The sequence below is a fragment of the Lepidochelys olivacea genome, assembly GCF_965140295.1.
Source record: "Lepidochelys olivacea isolate rLepOli2 genome assembly, chromosome: 6".
In the NCBI taxonomy this organism is placed as follows: domain Eukaryota; kingdom Metazoa; phylum Chordata; order Testudines; family Cheloniidae; genus Lepidochelys; species Lepidochelys olivacea.
Window position 1 is genome coordinate 79,693,380 of NC_140416.1, and position 23,531 is coordinate 79,716,910.

The following is a 23,531-nucleotide window of genomic DNA, read 5'->3' on the forward strand; positions in this document are numbered from 1 at the left end:
TGTTTGCTAGGAACACATTTTTAGAATAGATTTACATTTTAGCAATTAAAAATTATGCGTATTATAAGCAAACCTTTTCCGTGTTTTTAGGCAGCAAAATTAATTTGTCTTTATCATCTATTTAAAACAGATATATTTAAGAAGATTAATTACTAAAAACAGTTAGTTAATGGGCCACTTTACCTTAGCAGCAGCACAGCGAACTGCCATAGAGCGATCTGTTAAGCACGATCGTGCAGCTTTGTAAATATCTCTGTGACATGGGGTAGCAGCAGCTCCTAAGCCACTCAATATATTTTGCAAACTAAGCATGATCTCATAGCGACCTTGAGACTAATAAAACAAAAGGAAGAAAATGTAAATATTATTTAACAACACTAACAACCCTAAAAAAGAAAATGAAGATTATTTAAACATGTTTGCAATATATTGGAACTTTTATTTTTAGAGCTCTATTCATGATAAGGTGAGTTAAAGCAGGTAATTTGTTACCCCTTTGTAACCAAAAGAAAAGACCTATTCTTCTAAGTTCTACTGGAAATGATTAACATACATATTAAAATTCAAGATAGTTTTATGAACTGAGCTTTGAAATAAAAAGTGTAATTGAGTAGCTGTTTTATGAACGATACAAAACTGTATTTTATCAAGATCATTCATGAAGGGGACTATCAATAATTGTGATTCATCCTTCTCAATTGATATTATTACAGATAAATTCTCTAACAATTCTTTTGGATTTGCAGATGGTGTTTCTATATGGCATGACCTACAGCAACTTTGTGATTTTTTTATACCATTCACCTTGTCCCATTGTTCTTCACACTACTAAGAGTCATCACAGCCTATTAATTTTATCTGCAAACATCTTTTAAACTTGTGGTTCCTTACCTCTGCATTCTTCACTGCTTTAAGCACATTTCCAACAGTATCAGTAAAGCTGTTTCCCAAGATTCTCCCCAGTTTTTTGTACAAATATCCCAAGCATACCACTGCAGCACTAAAACAAAGCAGATCCAAACTTGTGAAGATGAATGCAACAACAGAGGAGAGGCTGAGGGATTGAAGTAATCAGCTGATCTATTTCAATTTTTTTTTTTAAATTCAAGTCTAAAAAATTTTAACAATAAAAAAAAAAAATCAACTGGGTGTTACAACTTCCCAGAAATGTCCTGTAATACAAATGAATTACTGAAATTCATCAGAGAAAAAATGGGTCTTTGAAAAGTGTGGTACACACACCTGCACCAAAGGTATTAAATACTCAAGTACCAGAATTCAAAGTACTAACCTATTCAAGTATTTGATGAGGGAACAGAAAGAACCAAATGAAAATATGAACAACTTCCCCCTCCAAAAAACACACGCTCCAAAATTAGTTTATTTCAGGGGGAAATAAGTGATAAGCGGACTTGATATACTGCATACTTTCAAGCATTGCAGTTAGCACTTAACAGTGTTTACTTTTGCTGAGTATTAGGACTAGACAAACAGTACTCAAAAAATGATTTCAGAGTAACAGCCATGTTAGTCTGTATTCACAAAAAGAAAAGGAGGACTTGTGGCACCTTAGAGACTAACCAATTTATTTGAGCATAAGCTTTCGTGAGCTACAGCTCACTTCATCGGATGCATACCGTGGAAAGTGTAGAAGATCTTTTTATACACACAATGCTTTATGCTTTGTGTGTATAAAAAGATCTTCTACACTTTCCACGGTATGCATCCGCTGAAGTGAGCTGTAGCTCATGAAAGCTTATGCTCAAATAAATTGATTAGTCTCTAAGTTGCCACAAGTACTCCTTTTCTTCATTTAAACTAAGATTAACAGTCATTCCCTAATGACAAAAATACATTATGAAAAATTCCCATTTCTCATCAAAAAGATTCCACTTTCTTCAAAGGCCACTTCATTATTGCTTGATTGACTTATTACAGCAATTTACAGACTGACAGATTAGATTTAAATTTTGTCCATGATTTGGCTGGGCATGAAAAGTACAGTGGTAACATCGTCCTGTATGAATGCTTGTTTGACAGATGCAAGAAAAAACTATTCTAATTAGTCTAATGTCAAGAAAGAACAAACCTATACCTTTCAAATTTTAATTGTAGGGACGAAGTTAACAAAAATTTCCCTAAGAACTAAGTCTTAATTTAATTGTGGCACCTTAGAGACTAACCAATTTATTTGAGCATAAGACTAACATGGCTGCTACTCTGAAACCTGTCTTAATTTAATGACACCATTTGCAATATTTACTCACACAAGTAATTTTACTACCCTATCACTCACATAAATACAGGTTATGTAAATGGGCCCTAGGAATCAAAAGTTTCTAGCAATGTGTTGCCTACTAATTCACTGTTATTAGCAGAATTTCTCAATGGAATACAAATATATGCAATAAAAATACTAGCTCCACCTGTGCACAAGTGCTGCAACCCAGAAGAGCCATGAGTACAGGGTATATGAAGCTCCCTTGCCTGCCTCCAGGGTAGGGCTGCTTCCCTCCCATAATTGCAGGCTTTTATTTTCTATATTTGATACTCTTAAGTCCAGACAGTACCAACTTCTCATGACATTCTTAAACTGTTATACTGCAAGCAAATTTACAGTATATAATCTACAGTATTTAGAATGCTTAATAGGTATTTTCTTCTCATTCTGTGCTGTTTTTTGTCCCTTTAATGTATCTTCCCCTCCATTTCAGTATGTTTTAAGACTTTCATCTCAAATTCCTCCCCAAAACTTGTACCTGGCGATGTCAGTAGAAAGTGAACTACTGATCTTTCTACTGTATGTAGAAAGTAGAGCTGAGATTTTTATCCAAAAATGGCAAAGATAGAAATCACACTGAAGTGGCACATCAAAAGTTACAAAATGAAATGAGGATTTTATATAACTTTTATATATTTTATATCACAAAATAACTAAATCATTCACTATTCTATCCTAAAGGAAGCATATGAAACATCAAAAATAAAATTGCTGTGCTTCTGATATGCAGGAGTGTAATCTGAATTTGCTTTCAGTGTTCATGTTAGTTTAGTCTTGATTTTTAATGCTCAGAAGTCTTTGAAGGTTAGCATGATGTGATATAAAAAGACAGTTATTCTTATTACTAGGTTTGGGGGGATTTTTACTTACAGTTTTGTGGGTAGATAACTTGGTGAATCATCTTTGCTCCGAATGAGTTCATTGCATTTGTCAACTGTCTGGTAAACAGAGAAAGCGTCTCCAATACTATAAAGTATAGCTAGGTTCTTGGCTATGAGCCTTCTGGTAGGAGGGCCTGGTGAACTATTTAACAGAGATATTAGTTGTTCAGCCAGTTTCTTCTGTTTTTCCCTTACGTCAGCCTGGAAATAAAGTTCGTAACCAGTTAAACTAAAGCATGATTATCTTTAACTTCTCCCCAGATTGCTTTGTTTCAACTAGTTTGACATTCTCAATGTATAAAGTCAATTTTTTTACCCAGCTTTTCAACTGAATGGCAGACAGTCTGAAATATGTGAGCCAGTTATAGATTCTTACATCTACACTTTTCTCTAGTATTATTCCCAGGAATATTTTCAACAGCATCAGAGCAGCTGAATCCTTCTGACACAAAACTGTAATTTCTTCCTATTGGTTGTGTGTGTCATTCACCATCTCTCTTTAAAAAGATAAGATAATTCATAAGAGAACACACAAACAGTGCACCTTTCCAGAAAAACAACTATTGAAAATGTACACTGGGAAAAAACATTAACAGTTATTAAAAATATCAGAATTTAGTGAAAATATTTTCCTCTATTAGACTACAGTGTTGAGGTTAAAGGAAATATCAATTTGTGTATTCTCTCTTTAAAAGAGTAAGAAATGGTAACTTTACAATTTTACACTTTACAATTTTCCAACATAGTTACCCAAGTTCCTAAGTGACTACTATCTAGATCAATTTACTAGTAAGCTAGATCAGCGATGTATACCCTTTGGCTTTGGAGCCACATGCCGCATTTGGGACCCTGCACAAAGCTCTCAAAGTTCTATGTTTCTGTCAGAGATCTTTAGTCTAATCTTAGACAGAGCAAAAAAGTATATATCATACGGGCATTGCCATCTCACCGAACACACACAAGACAAGTCTAGCAGCCAGAGTTGGCAGGATCCCACCCCAACTCTTCCATCATTCAATAAGAAAAAGGGAACCAGAGAGGAAATATGTCAGATGGAGCTACAGAGAGCCACAAAATAATTATGCCATGATATGCTGACATTCTCCTGCAAGGACATGAAGCAACAATCACAACATCATATTGTAGTTATTTCTCCAACTACTTTTATTGATGAAGAGGCTCTCCAGCTCAAGGGTTACCACCACTGATCTACTGCCTAAACAGTAGCAGCAGTAATATTTATTCTATCACGTGGCCACTAAACAGACTTTTAATTCAACTTTTTTTCTGTGTATATACAGGAGATAAAACAAAAAAGCAGCAGCTCTCACACTGTTTTGATTAAAAAAAACACAACAGTACAGATATACAGAAATACAAAGAATACAAAAAGGCTGATCATTTAAACCTGTAAAATATGAAATCTTGTGAAATATTTTTTTCCACCAGATTCAAAGAGCTGTTTTACTGGAAGAGAACATAAATTCTCTGCAATGTTTTAAAAAGTTTTGTTTGCTTGAAGTTCAGTAAGAACATCACGTAGAAGATCTAAAATATTATCATCCAAGTAGATCTTTAAAATTAACCCTACCTATAGAACACCTAGTATAAGGAGTATGGGATATGGAGAAAAATAGTTCTCTCTGAGGAATATTATTTCTTTCCAATTATATTATACTTACCCTGCTAGTCACTGGTAAAAGTTTTTCCAAAAATCTCAACCATTCAAAAATGAACTCTGCCTTCTGAAATTCACCAAGCTGGTTATATGCCTCTTCATTAAGCAGTAAGCTGTGAGCCAGCTCCATTCCTTGAAATCTCTCTCCTCAAAGACTACAGATTAAGACACTCAGAGCTGTAGCTAATCAGGGTTCGCCTCATCAAACTCGAGTGACTGAATCAGAAGACTGAACTCCTAAAAAAGAGAAATCATACCACATTTCAATCTTAGCTTACTGATATTAACACTAATTTTCAGAGTAAAAGAGTAACCAATGCACATGGACACACATATTATTAAATATTTTATTTGGCTGCACTTGTTGATATTTATGCTCATGGAACTGACAGACTGATAGTACTCAAATAAATTTGTTAGTCTCTAAGGTGCCACAAGTACTCCCGTTCTTTTTGCAGATACAGACTAACACGGCTGCTACTGTGAAACCTAATATAACATGCTGATTAAAGACAGATATAGTACAGAATATGCCAGGTAAGCTTGCTCACAAAGCTATCAGTTCACCTACAAGTCTCTTTTGAAATTCCGGTACCTTGCTGAGCATCTGCTGAAAAATGATGGTCATTCAAGCCCAATTGTGACAAATTTTGTAATCTATAGTAAAGTTCACTGATCGGGCTCTAAAAATCATGGGATAAAAACAGAGATTAAAGCTCATGTTAATCTATGCCCTGGCTAGATATAAACCCCATTTCACATAAAGGCCTGGTGCATTACTCTACTAATATATCTATCCATAATATATAGGGACTTAATTTTATTCTTAAAGTAACTTCTGAGATGGTCTTTTTTAAAAAAATGTATTTTTACAAGTTAATTAATAAGAAATGAATTCAATACAACTTGCATCCAGATTCTTTGCTGCACCAGTCCTTCAAAAACTACATTTTGGGTCTAACCACCCTCCAAACATAATTAAAAACAAATTTAATAAAAAACAATTCTAAATATGTATTTGTTATCCTACAGGAATGTCACATAGGTTTTATAAGCAAAAATATAGGATTTGGTAAGAAATTTTGTATCTATCGCAAACAAAAATATTCTTTAAGCCTGCAGTAAAATGCTAGTGTCATATCTTAAACTCCAAAACAAATGATCCTTTCCAGAGGTCATTAAGACTGCTGAACATGCATTTCTTTCTATGCAGCAGCAATACTGTATTGTAAAATGATATATCAAGCAGCAAATGGGTAGCACAAAGGAATGCTAAATAATTTAGTGCTCAGCTTGTCATATGTACAGCAGCAGGTTATCTTTATTACCCTCAAACACGTTCTGCCCACCTCTTACTCCCTAAGGAAATTAGTCATATATAATTTATTATTTGAAATATACCTGAAATACCAGGCAGCTTGACAATGTACTACACTAGAAACTCACAGCCAAAATAAATATTTAAGTGGCTAATTATATATATATAAATTGCTTATTTACATGTACTTTCACAGCTTGCTAGCATTCTTACTCTGTAAGTAGAGTATTCATATAAATTAATTTTATCCACTTTACATTTTTCTCTAACCTACATGAGCTAGAGGATTAAACTTTTCATTCCATATTTGGGCAAAGTTTCTTCTTTGTTATAGTGTGGAAATACTACACACAGTCTTTGTACAATCTCCTTAATTCTCATCCAGTGCATGTTTCTAGCTACGCTTTTGTAAATCACCTACCACAGTCAATTCCAAGTCATCTTAAAAGATGATTACAAGCTGCAGTTTTTTGCTAACCAAAAAGATCTCAAATTCAAATTTCTAGCGTCCTTTGCTTTGCAAAATCTGGCATCCCAAAATGGTCAAAGAAGATTCCCATGTATAAAAAAATTGTAAAAATACAAAAAAATAGTTAAGCTAAAGGGTAGCTTATTTTCATATATTAAACAATATATTAATAAAATGTATTTTGAAAAAAAATCTCTTCAAAGGAATAAAAAATAGATTCTTCTACCTGGGACTTCTTATCAAATGCAGCGTCACTCTGCAATGGAAATCCAGTCTCTCCCCCTTCGAGTCAGCTTGGATGAAGGATATCAAGAACCCTACTACTCAGCAATAAAATATGAAACCCAGAGCACATGAAGACCAAGAAATACTGCTCTACTCATGGAATACAACAACAAAAACCTAACTTCAGAAGTTCTGACTGTTACTTCTGGTTTCTATCTCAGAGCACCTACCAAAAATCACAACACTGAACAGCTCCTGCATAAAACATTCAAATGATCTGCACATTATTTCTTTGTATTCCACCTAAAATTTAATAAATTTCACTACAGTAGTTTATGACACAATCTCTTTTCTCTGTTTATGTTATATTCAACTTTTCAATTGTTTTTAACCCCCCCCAAAAAGGGGAGGGGGGGGGGAGACCACAGCTAAAGTAATATCCTGGCTATGATTCTAGAAGGATATGCTCTTTGATTTCTTCATGGGACTTGCAAAAATAAACCCACACACAAAGAAATACGCATCTACATATAAGAAGTATTACAAATGCATATGATTATTTCAAAATCTTCAAACTGGTTTAATGTGCTAATGATAAAAGCAAAGAGGAACTGACGTATGAGTCAACAAAGAGGGTACTAGCAAAGATGACTAAGAGGTTTCTGAAGCATCTGTGAAGAATATAGTGGACTTTGACGCAAAAGATCAGGATGAGTGGATCTTTCCAGACTCCTGCTATCCCAAGGATAATTCTAACACTGGAATGAATGAATACTGTTTTAAACCCAAGAGGGTAGGAGACTTTTCACATTTTTTAGACACCAATGCTTTCCTTTCGTAATCAAAGCTTCCAAAACAATATATCCTGTGAGCCTTCCAAGACTTTTTTTTGGCTGAATTTATGAGAAGGTTCCCCTCACCTTAGGGTATCTACGACACCCTTCCTACAGACACCTCTAGTGTGCCTGCCACAACCTACCACTTATTCTGAACCTTCACAGCCTCTGGAAACTCCACTAACATGAAAAAGAAATCAGAAGAGGGTACTGATCTACGGCTTTCCAAGCAAGGAGAGTAGTGAAGAAATGTAATGTCTATTGCAACATGCTGGTGCTAGAGTCAGAAAGGAGCATGGATACAAAAATCAGGGATGGGGCAATGACATTCCACAGTGGGATGTCAACATATGGTGTAAGGAAAAGTTGGATCCTAATATTATTAATTATTTTTATTGTAGTCATGCTCAAAAGTGCTAGCCCACTTTCCAAATGTACGAAGAAACACCTCAACCCCATATAATATAAGGATACAAGTGTGTGTCCACATATGACACAGGTATACTTTTATGGCATTTCCTTAAGGTTGGGGGAATATCAAGGTTGTGATTTTGCTCAACCTGGAATTTAAAAATTTTGGGAAAAACCCACTGAGAAAAAAAAAATGAAGATTTTATTAAATGAAACAAGCTACATATGCAATTCACTTTGAAAGCATATTTATTCTTCAAACAAAAAAGGCACATGCAGGCCAAAGGAAAAAAGCTGGTTATTCTGTAAATAAAGACAGAATAACTGAGTCCCCCTAACGAGTTAGGTCTACTGTCCTCTTGTATTTGCTCCTAAATAACCATGTACATTTATCAACTTAGGGCCTGGGTTTGCAACTGGATTCATGCAGACAGCCTTTCAACTCTTCTGGTCAATGGGGTTCCTTAAGTTGTTTTTAATACAAAAGTGTTCTTTAAAATATCACTTTTAAGGATAGCTATTTCAAAGTTGTGGTATCCTAAACAAGAATCTTTAGTAAGTTAAAAAAAATAAATAATACATCAAGTCAGCAGGAGATCCAATCAGAAAATGTTGCTAAAAAACAAAACAAAAACTCACAAAATATATCTCCCAAACAGCTCTAGATCACAGCGTCATTCTAAATACGCTCTCTCTACCATGAGCTGTCAAGTTCGTTTTATAGTTACAACATCCTTGCAGAGTCATGAAGATTTACTAAACAAGGCAGAAAATATACCCACCCACCATTCATTACCATAGCAAAGATGTTAATGGAAAGACATTTTGTTTGTCAACTTGGCACGTAGAATTTTGCAAGGCTGAGTCAGAACATATTCCCAGAAGAAAAGTTCCTAGTGAATGGGCACCAGATTTATAAATTCCACAATTATTTCAGTGTGCAGAGTTTACAGCATCAAAACACCAAAAAAAATCAACAATAGGTCAGATTCCAGAACCCGACATCTTACATCAGCAAAGTGAAATACATTACTTGTTTATATTCTTCAAAAGAAAAAAGAATTGGTAAACCAGGGTCAGAGACATTTGGAGAAGTTACCTTTAGCAACTGAACAAGAACATCTGAATATTATTCGTTCCAGGGTTAGACTAAGCCACAGACAAGGTAAAATTCAAGTAAGGGCAGATAATGAGTCTCAGCTTTGGACTTTCATCTGTGGTGGAAAACCCACTTGTGCTGTAAACACATCCTTGCCGAAATAAGCACTCCAGATTTACCACTGATTACTGTCTTCCTCCAGATGTGACTGTGTAACAAGGATATTGACATTAATGAACTGCAATTTTCAATTACTAAGCAACAATGGCAATTTTATGATTTTTTTCCACAGATAGTTTTTATTTTTTCTGCTCAAAACAAATGAAACATCCCTACCAACCTCCCATACTCAAATATTGAGATTTTAATCATGGTCCACTATTCCAAGAGTGATCACTGATTAATAATGGGAACTAATAGACAGTGATTATTTTACAGTGTTTACAAATTTCCTTTCAGACCTGAAGGTTTTCTATTTATGAATAAAAAACATTTGATCACTCATTGCTGCCTTTCTCTGCGAAGTTGACAGTAATGACTCTTCATATTCAAGTAAGATTTGGGTGCCTAGATACTACATTCAGATAAAGATCTAGTAAATCATTATCTACTGCTTCTGCTTAGTAGTGAAAATTCAAAGCAAAGCATAAAAGCTGCAGTAACTTACTCATAATAAATATTACCCTACACATTATTTTCAGACAAATAATATTGAACATTAAGTTCTGAAACATGTATGCAATAAATTTGGTATAAAAATAAATATTCAATCAATAAACTGATGGACTCTCCCCTACATGCCTACCCCACATTCCAGCCATAATGAAAAATGGATGCTAACCTGAAACTAATCATATATTTTGTAAGCTAGACAATCAAAATCAACCTAGCCAGGCTACCAAAAACAAAACAAACAACCACAACAACCTGCCAAAATCAAAACGCCACTCAAATTATCTAATAGCAAGTATCTGTTCACCAGTGCAAGGTCTTGGGAAGTCCAAAGTAGAAATATTTTAACTAGTTTGCAGTAACATTTTTCTTCTTAAAGCTTTAGGTTCTCTAACACTAATCTAAGAAATGTAACCAATATATTGGGTCTTCCGACCTCAGGCGTTTAGTCTGTGATCATTAACAGTTCTAATCAATTTTATTCCTGCAGGGTTGTTGTAAAAGTTTAATAGGGTGATCGTTACTTCTTAGCCAACTGCATGACAAGACAATCAATGCTCAAACCTAATTTAAGCACTTAAAGATACTTATCTATAAAGTCTTCAAAACAGAAACACTGCTTCTATGTGACTTCTCAACCTTTTTCATCAAAATAAAAATTGGGTGGAGTGTGTTTATACTCATCTTATAGGTCAAAATATGTGCTAACAGGACAATTTCATTGAGGTTGTATGACTGTTAACTGACAGCAGATGCTGTCCCAAATTTTTTAACTAAATACATCAAAGCATGTATTCTGATTTTAGTCTCAAACATTATCTACCAGACCAAAATCCAAACAGATTCAGAGTCCAATCCTGCCCTCTCTGCAAATACCAAACTCCTGCAGACTTCAAAGGGAGATTAGATTGCACAAGGAATGCAGGACTGCATCCTTAGGTAGCCAAGAGTGTGACATAATATAATATAAATAGGATTCAACCAGTTTAAATATTTAACAAAGGATAGAATTCTAACACATCAATAAGAAGTAGATCTTGCTGATTTAAATGACAAATACAACATCCTAGCTGCTAAAACAATTTGAAATTTAAACATGGACAACACTGCATTTAAACAGACCTATCCCAACGCTATACACATTTTTGATGAGTCTAAACAAAGTCAGAGCAAACTCAGATTGCTCAAAATGGTATGACAACAATTACCCACCTATGTACAGAAAAAGCATCCAAGACAAAAAAATCTGATTAAACACCAGCAATAAGGTAAAGCAAAAATAAATAAAGAATGACTGCAAGGAAAGCTCTAAATATTTAGTTTTTATCCCACTGACTTCTCTTTCCTTAATATCACGTAGGAGGTGTCAGTGTCCTCAGCATTATGCTTTCTAACCAGCAATGCTGTGCCTTTTCTCTGTAGACAAAACCTTAAAATTCTCACTGCACAGAACCACAAAATGTAATTACAGACTGCTGCTGCTATGGCTGGATATGCATTGGCCTGTCCAAGTATGGTCTGTTTTCAGAGCTTTGTGATTCATTCTTGCTCTCTCATTCAATAGCTAAATGGGTGAATTTAATGTATGCTTCCACTCAATCAAACAAATATAAGAAATGAAATAAAATGTTTAGTAAAGGTTAATATTTTGAGTATTTCAGCATCAGTAGAAAAATCAAAACAACAGTATGAAATCAACTTTAAAGAAAAAGTCACCTATATGGATTCTGAACATTTCAAAACAGATCAGAGGCACCATATACTGAAAAAATTAATTCTTTTATGCTTTGTGTTACTGAGTATATACCCCATAAGACCTCAAAAAGGCTCTGATGTTGCAAACACTTACACACATGCTTGATTTGATGCATGAGTAGTACTATAGTCACATGCATGAAGTTAAACACACATAGAACTGTTTGCAGGATCAGGACCTAAGATTCTCAAATACCATATTTACTTCTACCAAAATCATTCAGGACTTCACACCTCTAAGTTAAAGGTGCTGTATTCTAGGCTCCAACTGTATTGGGATATGATTGTTTCTCAACAACCGGTGTGTGGAGCAGACACGGTCCCTGAGATTTCCCTGACACAGTTTAGGAAGGCAGCAAGCTGGTCCCTGGTATCAAAAAGATTGAAAAACATAATATACTGTCCAGCAATGGGACTCCTCACAAATGCTGTCAATGGGACTCTGCAGGGGCCTGTCCTATCACATCACAATGCAAGATCAGGACTCTAGTCAATACTACGCATCACTTGATTCTCTAGAAATTGAAAATAACTGCTTCGTAAAGAAGATTCTAGAACAGCTCAAAGCAGATATAGCTGTACACAGATTTGAAATGTTGGCACAATGGCCACATAAACTAGCTAATTATCCAAATATTTTATTGGCCCTAAAGCAAATATTTAATTTAGGATTCAAACACAAGTATACAAAATATCTCTAGACTTAACATCATAGCAATGAATTAACACAATTCTTAAAGAAAAGAAAGAGAACTATCAATTAATAAATTAAAAACTGGAACAATCCAGCATTTCTACACAACTTATTTCTGATTAAATACAGCTCATTATAAATACTTAAACATGACAAATCACAAGACAGACATATGTCCTGATTGTTTATATCTATCTTTATGAAAATGGCAAAACAATTTTTGCCATAGGTTCAGCATTTACAACTTAAAAGATCTAAATAACCAAAAGCATTTTATCCCCCAATAAAAATAAAATCCAACCAAATTTAAAGAAATCATAGAATCATAGAATATCAGGGTTGGAAGGGACCTCAGAAGGTCATCTAGTCCAACCCCCTGCTCAAAGCAGGACCAATCCCCAATTTTTGCCCCGATCCCAAATGGCCCCCTCAAGGATTGAACTCACAATCCTGGGTTTAGCAGGCCAATGCTCAAACCACTGAGCTATCCCTCCCCCGATATTTAAAAACAAAACAGTTATTTACTTAAGACTTGGATAATTCCAGCTTCATATTGTGGAAGCATCAAAAAGAAAGCAAATACCCTTAAATCTACACACTGACACTTTCTAATCCCTTCCTGCATATCACAACCCTATTATCTAAGTCCCCCCCTCCCCCCCACAAACAATCTCATCACTGTAGCCTTGACTACACTAGGGTTTTAGGAATTTCTCCCCTTCTCCAAAATTCATACTATCACCACACAGGTAAAGCTCCACAAACTGAAGAAATATTAGGAGCCCTTGTACAGAACTCTGGCATCACTTAGACCTGCCCTGGGCAAGACTGGACGAGGTTCTCAAAACGCCAGCAACTGCAGGAGCCTTGTCTATACTAGCACTTCCAATGCTGCTACCCCCAATGGCATATTTTTAAAAAGCCAAAATAAACACTCCCAAATCCTAGCATACTCACATCATGGGGGTGTTTGTCTTTTGCAGCGCCTGTTATCTGTAACAGCCTACCTATAACAAAACAGGGCATCAACCTCATCTACTCCACATTCTGTTTCAATTTCAAGTAAAAACCTATTCTTTTCTGCCAATACCTCTTTCTTTCTCGAGCCCTCTGTATTACTTACCTGCATAAAAGCATTTTGGGATTCAGTACACGTGAAAGTAGGAATAGAAAATAAAGTAGCACGGTCTCTCCCGTGAAATGACACTTCTATCCTCCTCCCTTTAGTGAAACTAATCCAGAAAAAGCTCGGAAACCCCGGAAAACTATCCAGCAAAGAATGAGCTTAATTTCATTTTCTTTCTGCTCTGTGGTTAGAATTTCACACATACAGAGATGACTATCTGTCAAGTCAGTCTAAGCAGTCTTATCAGCAGTAACTATAAGGGGAAGAGGAGTTAGGTTTATTTCTCTCTGCTTTTCACTGTTGATAAATAAATACGGTTATTGATGTGACAGACCATCAGACTGCCTTGGTCAAGGGTTCTCAAAAAGGGGTCAGGACCCCTCAGGGGGTCGTGAGGTTATTACATGGGGGGGGTCGCAAGCTGTCAGCCTTCACCCCAAACCGTGCTTTGCCGCCAGCACTTATAATAGCGTTAAATATAAAAAAGTGGTTTTAGTTTATAGGGGGGAGGGGGTTGCACTCAGAGGCTAGCTGTGTGAAAGGGGTCACCAGTACAAAAGTTTGAGAACCACTAGCTTAGGTTCTTCTGTGTGGAGCAGCAAGGCTCTGGGCACGCAAGTTCCGAATCCCAGCAAGACAGACACTTTTCCCCAAAGAAATACATAAGCCAGCTCTGCCACTCTTGTCCTTTTCTCCGACATGGGTGTGGAGGTCGAGCATGACTTCACCGCCTCCACTTATCACCCATGCCCTGAGCTTGGAAAGAAAGAGCAGGTAAAAGGTCTAGGAAAAGCTCCTGGACCCTTTTCATCGCCCTCACCTTTACAGAGGTTCCTGACAGGATCTGATCACTCTTTGAAGTCGAGACATCCTTCTACCTTCCTGGGCCCAGGAAAGCTGGCCGGAGTTCAACACACGTTTTTAGCATCACCTCACCCCTCCCGACCAAGAACCGCCAGCTGCCTCTCACAACAGGTCGCCGGCCCCCTTCAACTCCGTCCCCAGCCCATGGGGGGCGGGCGGGGGACGGGGGTGGCAGAGTTCCTGGCCCCTTCAGACCCCCCCATACCCCAGCCTAGGGGGAGGGGCTGGCAGAGCTCCTGCCCCTCTCAGCCCCCCATACCCCAGCCTGGGGGGAGGGGCTGGCAGAGCTCCTGCCCCTCTCAGCCCCCCATACCCCAGCGGGGGAGGGGCTGGCAGAGCTCCGCCGGCTCGGGTTACCTGGCCCGCACGGAGCTAACTGGCGAGTCTCCCGTTCCGGATCCGCAGGGCGAGGTGCCGCCGTGCTGCCGGGAAAAGCCGCGGCTCCGGCCGGCTTCCTCCAGCGCCGGAGGCGACGCCAATCCACAGGCCGGGCTGCAGGGAGGCGGGGGAGGGAGGCGCGGCTCAGGGCCGTGCAATCGGGTCCGGAGCCATCGAGCGCCCGCTGTGGCAGGCGCGGCCTCGCTGCTCCGCGGCAGAGCCGGGCGTGGGGGAGCTGCCGGGGCTCCCCCTGCGCACTGGGATGCTCAGCACCGCGCCGGCCCGGGGCCGCGGGCCTTGGCATCATCCCTACCTGGACCCCTGCAGCGCTGCTCCCCGGCCACTAACCTCCGCACGGCCCCAGTCCGGCCGCATGAAAGGCGGGACGGCCCTGGGGTGGAAGTCCTGCCGCCGAACTGAGGGAGACAGCGACGCCCCAGTGAGGCGTGGCCCGATCCCCGGGGCTAAGGGTCTGGTACCATGAGGATGCCGTAGTTAGGAGTCCGTAGCTGCTTTAAAAATACAATGTCGCTTTAATTTTAAAAAGAAAAGGAGGACTTGTGGAGACTAACCACCTTAGTCTCTGAGGTGCCACAAGTCCTCCTTTTCTTTTTGCGAATACAGACTAACACGGCTGTTACTCTGAAGCTTTAATTTTACTTAATCTGCTGAGTTTTAACCCGCCCCATCTTTCTTTTACGGGGGGGACGACAGTCCTACTGTCCAATAAAATGTCTCATGCACCCAGTGTACAACAACGGGTGGTTCAAAAGAGGAGGTTTTGGAGTAGAAGTGGTGGGATTGGGACAGAATTGTATTTGGTATGGCTGGGAACACTCTGGGGCAGAGACGCATAGCAGTTTGCTTACGGGAGTGGTAAGAGGTGTCTCCTGTACAGATTCCGTTTTACAAGCACCTCTGAGATGCAGCTACCTTTGGGATGGAGAGTGTCCTGCAACTGGCCCACAGCACACTGCAAATAGTGTAGGGAAAGGAACAGACAGGACCTTGTTGTCACGGTCTTATTCAAAACCCCATCATATATTAACTACTTAATACTCAATTTAGCTACTTCAAAATGCTGAAGACCTCAGGTGGCCCTGTTGGAATATGAACCTATGATTCCAGCCAGTACTACATCATTTTCAGACCTGAAACTTAAGACGTCCTTTATTGTGTTTTCTAACAGTGCCTAGCACAAGGACCTTTTAAAAACTTAAGTATAAAGAGGTAAATAGCAAGGTCCCCCCAAGGAGCTGTACTCAGACCTGTGCTGTTTAACATATTGAGAAGTGATCTGGAAAAGGGGGCAAACCGTGAGATGGCAAAGTTTGCAGATGACACTAAACTACTCATTATTGCAGAGTGCTACAAAGGGAGCTCACAAAACTGAGTGATGAGGCAATAAAATGGCAGATGAAATTCAATGTTGATAAAAATTATTGTACTTTTATATATACAAAACGATGGGTTATAAATTAGATGTTACCACTCAAGAAAGAGCTCTGTTACATAGTTCTGTGGAAACATCTGCTCAGTGTGCAGTGATAGTCAAAAACGCTAACAATGTTAGGAACTATTAGGAAAGGATAAGATAAGAAGACAGAAAAGATCATACTGCCACTATATAATTTCACGGTATCCCACACCTTGAATACTATCTACAGTTCTGGTTGCCCCATCTCAAAAAACATATATTAGAATTAGAAAGGGTACAGACAAGAGCAACACAGATTATTAGGGATATGGAACAGTTTCCACATGGAAAAATTAAAAAGACCGGGACTGTTCAGATTAAAAAGGGGGGATATGAGAGAGGTGTATAAAGTCATGAATGGTCTGGAGAAAGTGGATAGGGAAGTGTTATTGACCCCTTCACATACTACAAGAATCAGGGCCAATGAAATTAATAGGCAGCAGGTTTAAAACTAACATAAGGAAGTATTTCTTCACATAGTGCACAGTCAAACTGTGTAATTTGTTGCCAGAGAATGTTGTGAAGTCCAAAAATATAACTGCGTTCTAAAAAGAAATAAGGAGGATAGTGTGACACTGCATAAAAAGGAATTTGATCATCTACACGAGTATTGTCACCACCGTTACATAATTGCACTAAATCTTGTACAAAATATGCCATGTAAGGTATCTGTGGAGAAGTTGTGATCTGTTGAACAGTGCTATCTTGTTGAAATGTGTATTTCACCATTGTGTATGAAGTTATGAAATTTTACTGTATGCTTATTACTAAATGTGTTCCTGGGTAACACCCACAAGACAGATTTACATGAAGACTAGCCAGCCATGTGCTGATGGGCCATTAAGGAGAATCAACTCTTCCAGTGGGCCTCTCCCAAGGACACCTCAGAGAGCATATGGACAATGGATGCCCCATGACTCAGCAGGGCAGGTGGAATATGTGATGCATAGCTCCATGTTTGAGCCAGTACTTTTCCATGCACATGGACTGGGGGCAGGGGTGAAAGTAAGGCAGGACAGCGTACTGGTAACAAGTAGCTGCCAGTAACGGCCTGTACCACTGACTTTAAAGTGCTGCCAGCAGGGCTGCCAATAGGGGGGCACAAAAGGGGCAGCAATGACCCAGCAGAGTCGCCACTGGGGGGCACAAAAGGGGCACCGCTTACAGGGGGAGAGGAGGGAAAGAAGTAGCTGTCCTGGGGCTGCAATTTAAAAGGGCCTGGGGCCCTGTAGTGGCAGTGGCTGCCGGAGCCCCGGGCCCTTTAAATCACTGCTGGAGCCCTGGGCGGTGCAGGCCAGGCAGTGCAGATGGGCTGGCTGGGGGACACTGCCCCCCAGCCCCCCCCCCTTCCAGAGCAGCCCCATACCGGTAAGAGCTCAGTTTTAGTTTCACCCCTGACTGGGGGTATAAACTGGAAACAGTGACATCACCTCCTTTCCTCACTACTGCCCCACTACTCCCCCTTGTCTCTGGACTATGATTTCTAACAAGGTGAGCTTTGAAAAATGGACTGAGGACCCCCATCTTTTGGGTGTACCAGAGAGACTTATTAAAAGCTAGCAGATTTAACTTCACTGCTCTTACCCTGATCCACAGACTCTGAAATCATCTGTAATGTATATGATTCACTTTAACCTTTTAGAGTAACAGCCGTGTTAGTCTGTATTCGCAAAAAGAAAAGGAGTACTTGTGGCACCTTAGAGACTAACCAATTTATTTGAGCATGAGATTGAAGTGTTCTCCGACTGGTTTATGAATGTTATAATTCAGGGGACACCATCACAGGGCCTAATAACATCAGCCACACTATCAGAGGCTCGTATACCTGCACATCCACCAATGTGATATATGCCATCATGTGCCAGCAATGCCCCTCTGCCATGTACATTGGTCAAACTGGACGGTCTCTACGTAAAAGAATAAATGGACACAAATCAGATGTCAAGAATTATAACATTCATAAACCAGTCGGAGAACACTTCAATCTCTCTGGTCACGCAATCACAGACATGAAGGTCGCTATCTTAAAACAAAAAAACTTCAAATCCTGACTCCAGCGAGAAACTGCTGAATTGGAATTCATTTGCAAATTGGATACTATTAATTTAGGCTTAAATAGAGACTGGGAGTGGCTAAGTCATTATGCAAGGTAGCCTATTTCCTCTTGTTTTTTCCTACCCCTCCCCCCCCACAGATGTTCTGGTTTAACTTGGATTTAAACTTGGAGAGTGGTCAGTTTGGATGAGCTATTACCAGCAGGAGAGTGAGTTTGTGTGTGTATGGGGGTGGGGGGGATGTGAGAAAACCTGGATTTGTGCTGGAAATGGCCCACCTTAATTATGCACATTGTAGGGAGAATGGTCACTTTGGATGAGCTATTACCAGCAGGATAGTGAGTTTGTGTGTGTGGTTTTTGGGAGGGGGGTGAGGGGGTGAGAGAACCTGGATTTGTGCAGGAAATGGCCCAACTTTATTATCATGCACATTGTGTAAAGAGTTGTCACTTTGGATGGGCTATCACCAGCAGGAGAGTGAATTTGTGTGGGGGGGTGGAGGGTGAGAAAACCTGGATTTGTGCTGGAAATGGCCCACCTGATGATCACTTTAGATAAGCTATTACCAGCAGGACAGTGGGGTGGGAGGAGGTATTTTTTCATATTCTCTGTGTATAAATAAAGTCTGCTGCAGTTTCCACGGCATGCATCCGATGAAGTGAGCTGTAGCTCACGAAAGCTCATGCTCAAATAAATTGGTTAGTCTCTAAGGTGCCACAAGTACTCCTTTTCTTTTAACCTTTTAATAACTCTCTTCTGTTTTCACATTAATAAACCTTTAGTTTTAGTTTACTAAAGGATTGGCTGCCAGCATGGTTTTTGGGTGGGATCCTGAAGTATATTTTGACCTGGGGTGAGTGGCTGGTTCTTTGGGACTGGAAGACCCTAATGTGAGATGAATTTTGGTTTTAATCGTCTTTCATCGTACAGTTTGGTTTGTCTGGGTGGAGCATGAGGGGCTGGAGGGCCTGAAGGGGACCATCTGTGGCTTCATAACAACTAGTAGAGCAATTTGGAAGCACACATTTGTTACTGATTTGGTTAAGTTTTGTGATAGAATATACCACCTGTTTGGGGTACATGCCCTATTTTCTGGCAGTCTGACCTGAAACTGGCGGCATGACAGATAGGTCCATCAATGACTATTACCCAAGATGGTCAGGGATGCAACCCATGCTCTGGATGTCCCGAAACCTCTCATTGCCAGAAGCTGTGGCTGGACAGCAGGGGATGGATTACTCAATAATTGCCCTGTTCTTTTCATTCCCTCTGAAGCATCTGGCACATGCCACTGTTGAAATACAGGATAATGAGCTAGATGGACTATTGGTCTGACCCAGTATGGCCATTCTTATGTTAGAGAATCTGAGCTACTGAGTTAATCCAATTTGTAGTTATTACTCATAATGGTCAGCTAACTATGGCTCTTTAACGTGAAAGGTTTTTTGCTAAATTTGTAAACAGAGAATTTAGCATGTGCTAATATTGCCTGTAGATTTTATCTTAATCCTTCTCAGGAAAAAATTGGTATTCTAGATGTAATTTATAAACATTTTAATATCATATTACTATAAAATTTAAAAACAATTAAAATTATATCTGTTTACTACATGTGAATTCAGTTTTCCTTTATTCACCCTTTATTCCTGACCATAGGAGTCATGGGAATGCCATATTCAGATTACAAATTACAGATTACAAATACAGATTACAAATAAAGATTGGATTTGTATGTGAAGGACCTTATTAAGAAGCTTCTAGTGATATTCAGATTAGTTAATGTAACAAAGGACTGAAAGTAAATTGCAGTGAACAAGAACATTAATTATATGTTCCATTACTTACCCTATTTTTATATAAATGTGTTGAATGATTTAAAAAAGTTTCAGTCCAATCCTGCAAACCTAAATCACAGGAGTAGTCTTTACAAAATCAAATAATCCCATTGAGCTAAATTCTCTTATTTATATCAGTGTTAAATCCAGAATAACTCCCCCAAAATTTGTGGAGTTACACCAAGGCAATAGAACAAAAGAATTTGGTTCCTTAACTTCTGTTGGACTATTCATGTATGTATGAGTAAGGGTTGCAGGGCTGGGACCTTTATTTAAAGAGGATTAAACATTATGAAACAGTAATACGTTTAAACAAAATAAAATTCAATTACCTTTTAAAATCTTAAAGAAATAATGTCATAGCAGGTAAATTAACAGATTAAAAATGTTAATTGCAAAAATTAAGCAAAACTATTACATTACCTGTTAAATATTCGCACGTAGTCATACCTGAGGATCTGAACTTGCAAACCGTTAAGGCAAGTGAGTAACTTTACTCATGAAAGTATTATATTCTTATGTTTATGTTCTTCAGTAAGCCCATGGCTTCAAAATAAGTAAAATTACTCATGTGTCTAAAGAAAAGGAGGACTTGTGGCACCTTAGAGACTAACCAATTTATTAGAGCATAAGCTTTCGTGAGCTACAGCTCACTTCCTCAGATGCATATCGTGTGTCTAAGTGTCTTTAGGGTCATAAAGACCCTTTTGGTCATTACAGTCTAGTCTAGCCTAACTTTTTCGGAGGCTATATGTCTTGTGGGGGTTATTTTTTTAAAATTAAAAATTTTAAAATATGATTGCTTATTTATTGTTTTAAAAGACTTTTTTTCAATGCAGTTGCTAATTTTTTGTACAACTGCAGCAAAATAAAATGTATGAGCTCCCTCTGCTGAGCAGTGATCACTGTTTCTGCAGTTGTGCACTCTTTGGCTAACATGTAGGCTGAGAAGTAAACAAATATTTCCTAGATACGTCCTTTCGTATTAGAAACAATAATAAAATAAATATATCAGATTGAAAGCATGAAGGAAGCAATTGTACTCTTAAGAAAGTGGTACAAACATTTAAAAAAAGAAAGTTAACTATATAAATATTTTAAATCATTTTCCCTAATCAAAAACAAGATATCCTATTTCTGACAGTTCTACAATAAATTATTTGTAAGACACACCAATAAAGTTATTCCAACAAGAATTAAACAAATCTTAACGTGGTATAGATAAGGATTGCTGATTGACTATTAAGGCCTCCCAAGAACTTTCCCCCTTCATCAGTTATTCAAAATGTATGTTGCAATCTCTTTTCTAATGCAGCACATCTAAACAACCTAAGATCCTCACTTTCACATTTTTAGTGCTTACTGATGTAATAGGGCACATATTATGACATTTGTACAAATACTATTAAAGTGAATAAGAAACCTTATTAAAATATATATTAACAAGATGTACATAGCTCCATGTACAAAAATATTTGACAGGAATGTTATTTCCTTTCAGTTCCATGCTGCTTAGGCCATTTCTATTTTATAAATCAGTAATACTGTATTATATTATCTAATATTTACATACCACTTTTCATCTTAAGTACTCAAAGTCCTCTATGAATGTTAAATAAGCCTCACAACACCCATGTGATTAGTTAAGTGGTAATATCAGTAGTTAAGGTAGAACTGAAAGATGAGAGAGCTCACATGGCTCCAGCAAAAGAAGAGAAGAAAAGTGCCATGAGAGAGTGCTCCTTATGGAAGCCAAGAGGTGGGGGAAGCTCTCCCTCTGTTTTTGGCAGAGGAGAAGGAGATGTGGTTTAAACCCTCCTCTTGTCCATTTAACTCCTGATTATTATCCCCATTTTATAGATGGAGAGAATGGAGCAGAGAGTTGCCTTGCTCAAAGTCACACAATGGCTGTAAATGGATAGCACTAATTTAGCAACTCTACAGTTTGTTCATGTTAGCCAGGCTATTTTAATGGACATTTTTATTTCCTATCCACAAATGCTCTTAACTATACAATTGAATTTGCAGAGCCCTCCAGGTACCTATCCTACAGTTCTTGGAATAGCTCCCTAATGCAGTGTCTTTGAAATTTTGAATTGTCTTCAGGGAACCCAATGGAATTGTTGAAGATGTCAAATCCCTCAACTGCCTGGGGAAATTCCAATAAGCCTCTGGGTGCTGGCATAATTTCCTATATCCTTCCCTGGAACAGAGATCAGGAAGAATTCTCAGCTCCCACTCCTTGTTCAGTAATTATTATTACTATTGTAGCACATTGAGCTGAGATCAAAGCCCCATTGCGCTATGCACTGTACATACACACAGTCTTTGTTCTGCCAAATATACAATATAAATAGAAATGCTAAAGCACGGGAGAAAGAAAGTGCTAGCATCCCCAACAATTTTCATCCCAAAAAATGAAGGGATTTGGCCAAAGTCACAAAGGAAATCTGTGGCAGAGCTGGGAATTAAGCCCAGATTTCCCAAGGAGCAGTCCAGTATCTTAACCATTCATAAGACCATCCTTCCCCTCTGAAAGTTGTTCAATGGAGCTTCAGAATAGCAACTCCCAGGTGTCTGTGGCAAGGTAGTAGAGGGTGTTCCAGCAGTATCTGCAGATAGCCAGAGACCAACACCAAACATTGATGGAGTTTGGGATATAAAGGTTGTGAATCCCCACCCTGGAAGAACCTGGCTCTCTGCAGTACTTGGGGATGAAAATCCAGATGATGACCACTGATTAGTGGAACTGAGTTATTCTCAAGACATAAGATGAGTAGCAGTGGCTGATAATTTCAGGATGAGAAAGGAGACTTTCAAATACCTCAGTGATTAACTCGACTTGACACTGCAGTTACATTAGAGTATCTCTAGCTGTGGAAAAGGGAGTGTTAGGGTAAGTCTACACTACGAAATAAGGTCAAATTTATAGAAGTCAGTTTTTTAGAAAGCGTTTTTATACAGTCGATTGTGTGTGTCCCCACACAAATGCTCTAAGTGCATTTAGTCGTCGGAGTGTGTCCACCGTACCAAGGCAACCGTCAACTTCCAGAGCATTGCACTGTGGGTAGCTATCCCGCACTCTCTGCCGCCCATTTGAATTCTGGGTTGAAATCCCAATGCCTGATGGGGCAAAAACATTGTCGCGGGTGGTTCTGGGTACATATCGTCAGCCCCCCCTTCCCTCCTTCCTTCCCTCCATGAAAGCAACGGCAGACAATCGTTTTGCACCTTGTTTCCTGGGTTACCTGTGCAGATGCCATACCACAGCAAGTATGGAGCCTGCTCAGCTCACCGTCACCATATGTCTCCTGGGTGCTGGCAGATGCGGTACTGCATTGCTACACAGCAGCAGCTCATTGCCTTTTGGTAGCAGACAGTGCAGTATGACTGGTAGCCATCGTTGCTGTACTCCTGGGTGCTCTTTTAGCCAACCTCGGTGAGGTCAGTCAGGGGCGTCTGGGCAGACATGGGAGTG

The 23,531-nt window shown here is 38.9% G+C and overlaps 1 protein-coding gene across 5 annotated transcripts in view; it reads right to left on the minus strand.

The window, feature by feature from the left end:
• Positions 1 to 14,777, minus strand: part of HEATR5A (HEAT repeat containing 5A) — a 126,296-nt gene extending 111,519 nt beyond the window's left edge. Inside the window, exons 1-6 of one of the 5 annotated variants that reach the window (XM_084630958.1) lie at positions 14,667 to 14,777; positions 9,199 to 9,406; positions 4,845 to 5,077; positions 3,152 to 3,363; positions 892 to 1,000; positions 184 to 333 (exon numbers count right to left, since the gene is read on the minus strand). In XM_084630958.1, the coding sequence (XP_084487084.1) occupies positions 184 to 333; positions 892 to 1,000; positions 3,152 to 3,363; positions 4,845 to 4,970 (597 nt within the window). In that variant the 5' untranslated portion in view covers positions 4,971 to 5,077; positions 9,199 to 9,406; positions 14,667 to 14,777. Of the gene's footprint in view, positions 1 to 183; positions 334 to 891; positions 1,001 to 3,151; positions 3,364 to 4,844; positions 5,078 to 9,198; positions 9,407 to 14,265; positions 14,385 to 14,666 lie in introns of those variants that run through there. The other 4 variants (XM_084630959.1, XM_084630957.1, XM_084630961.1 and 1 more) reach the window with 4 other exon arrangements.
• Between the last annotated feature and the right edge of the window lie 8,754 nt (positions 14,778 to 23,531).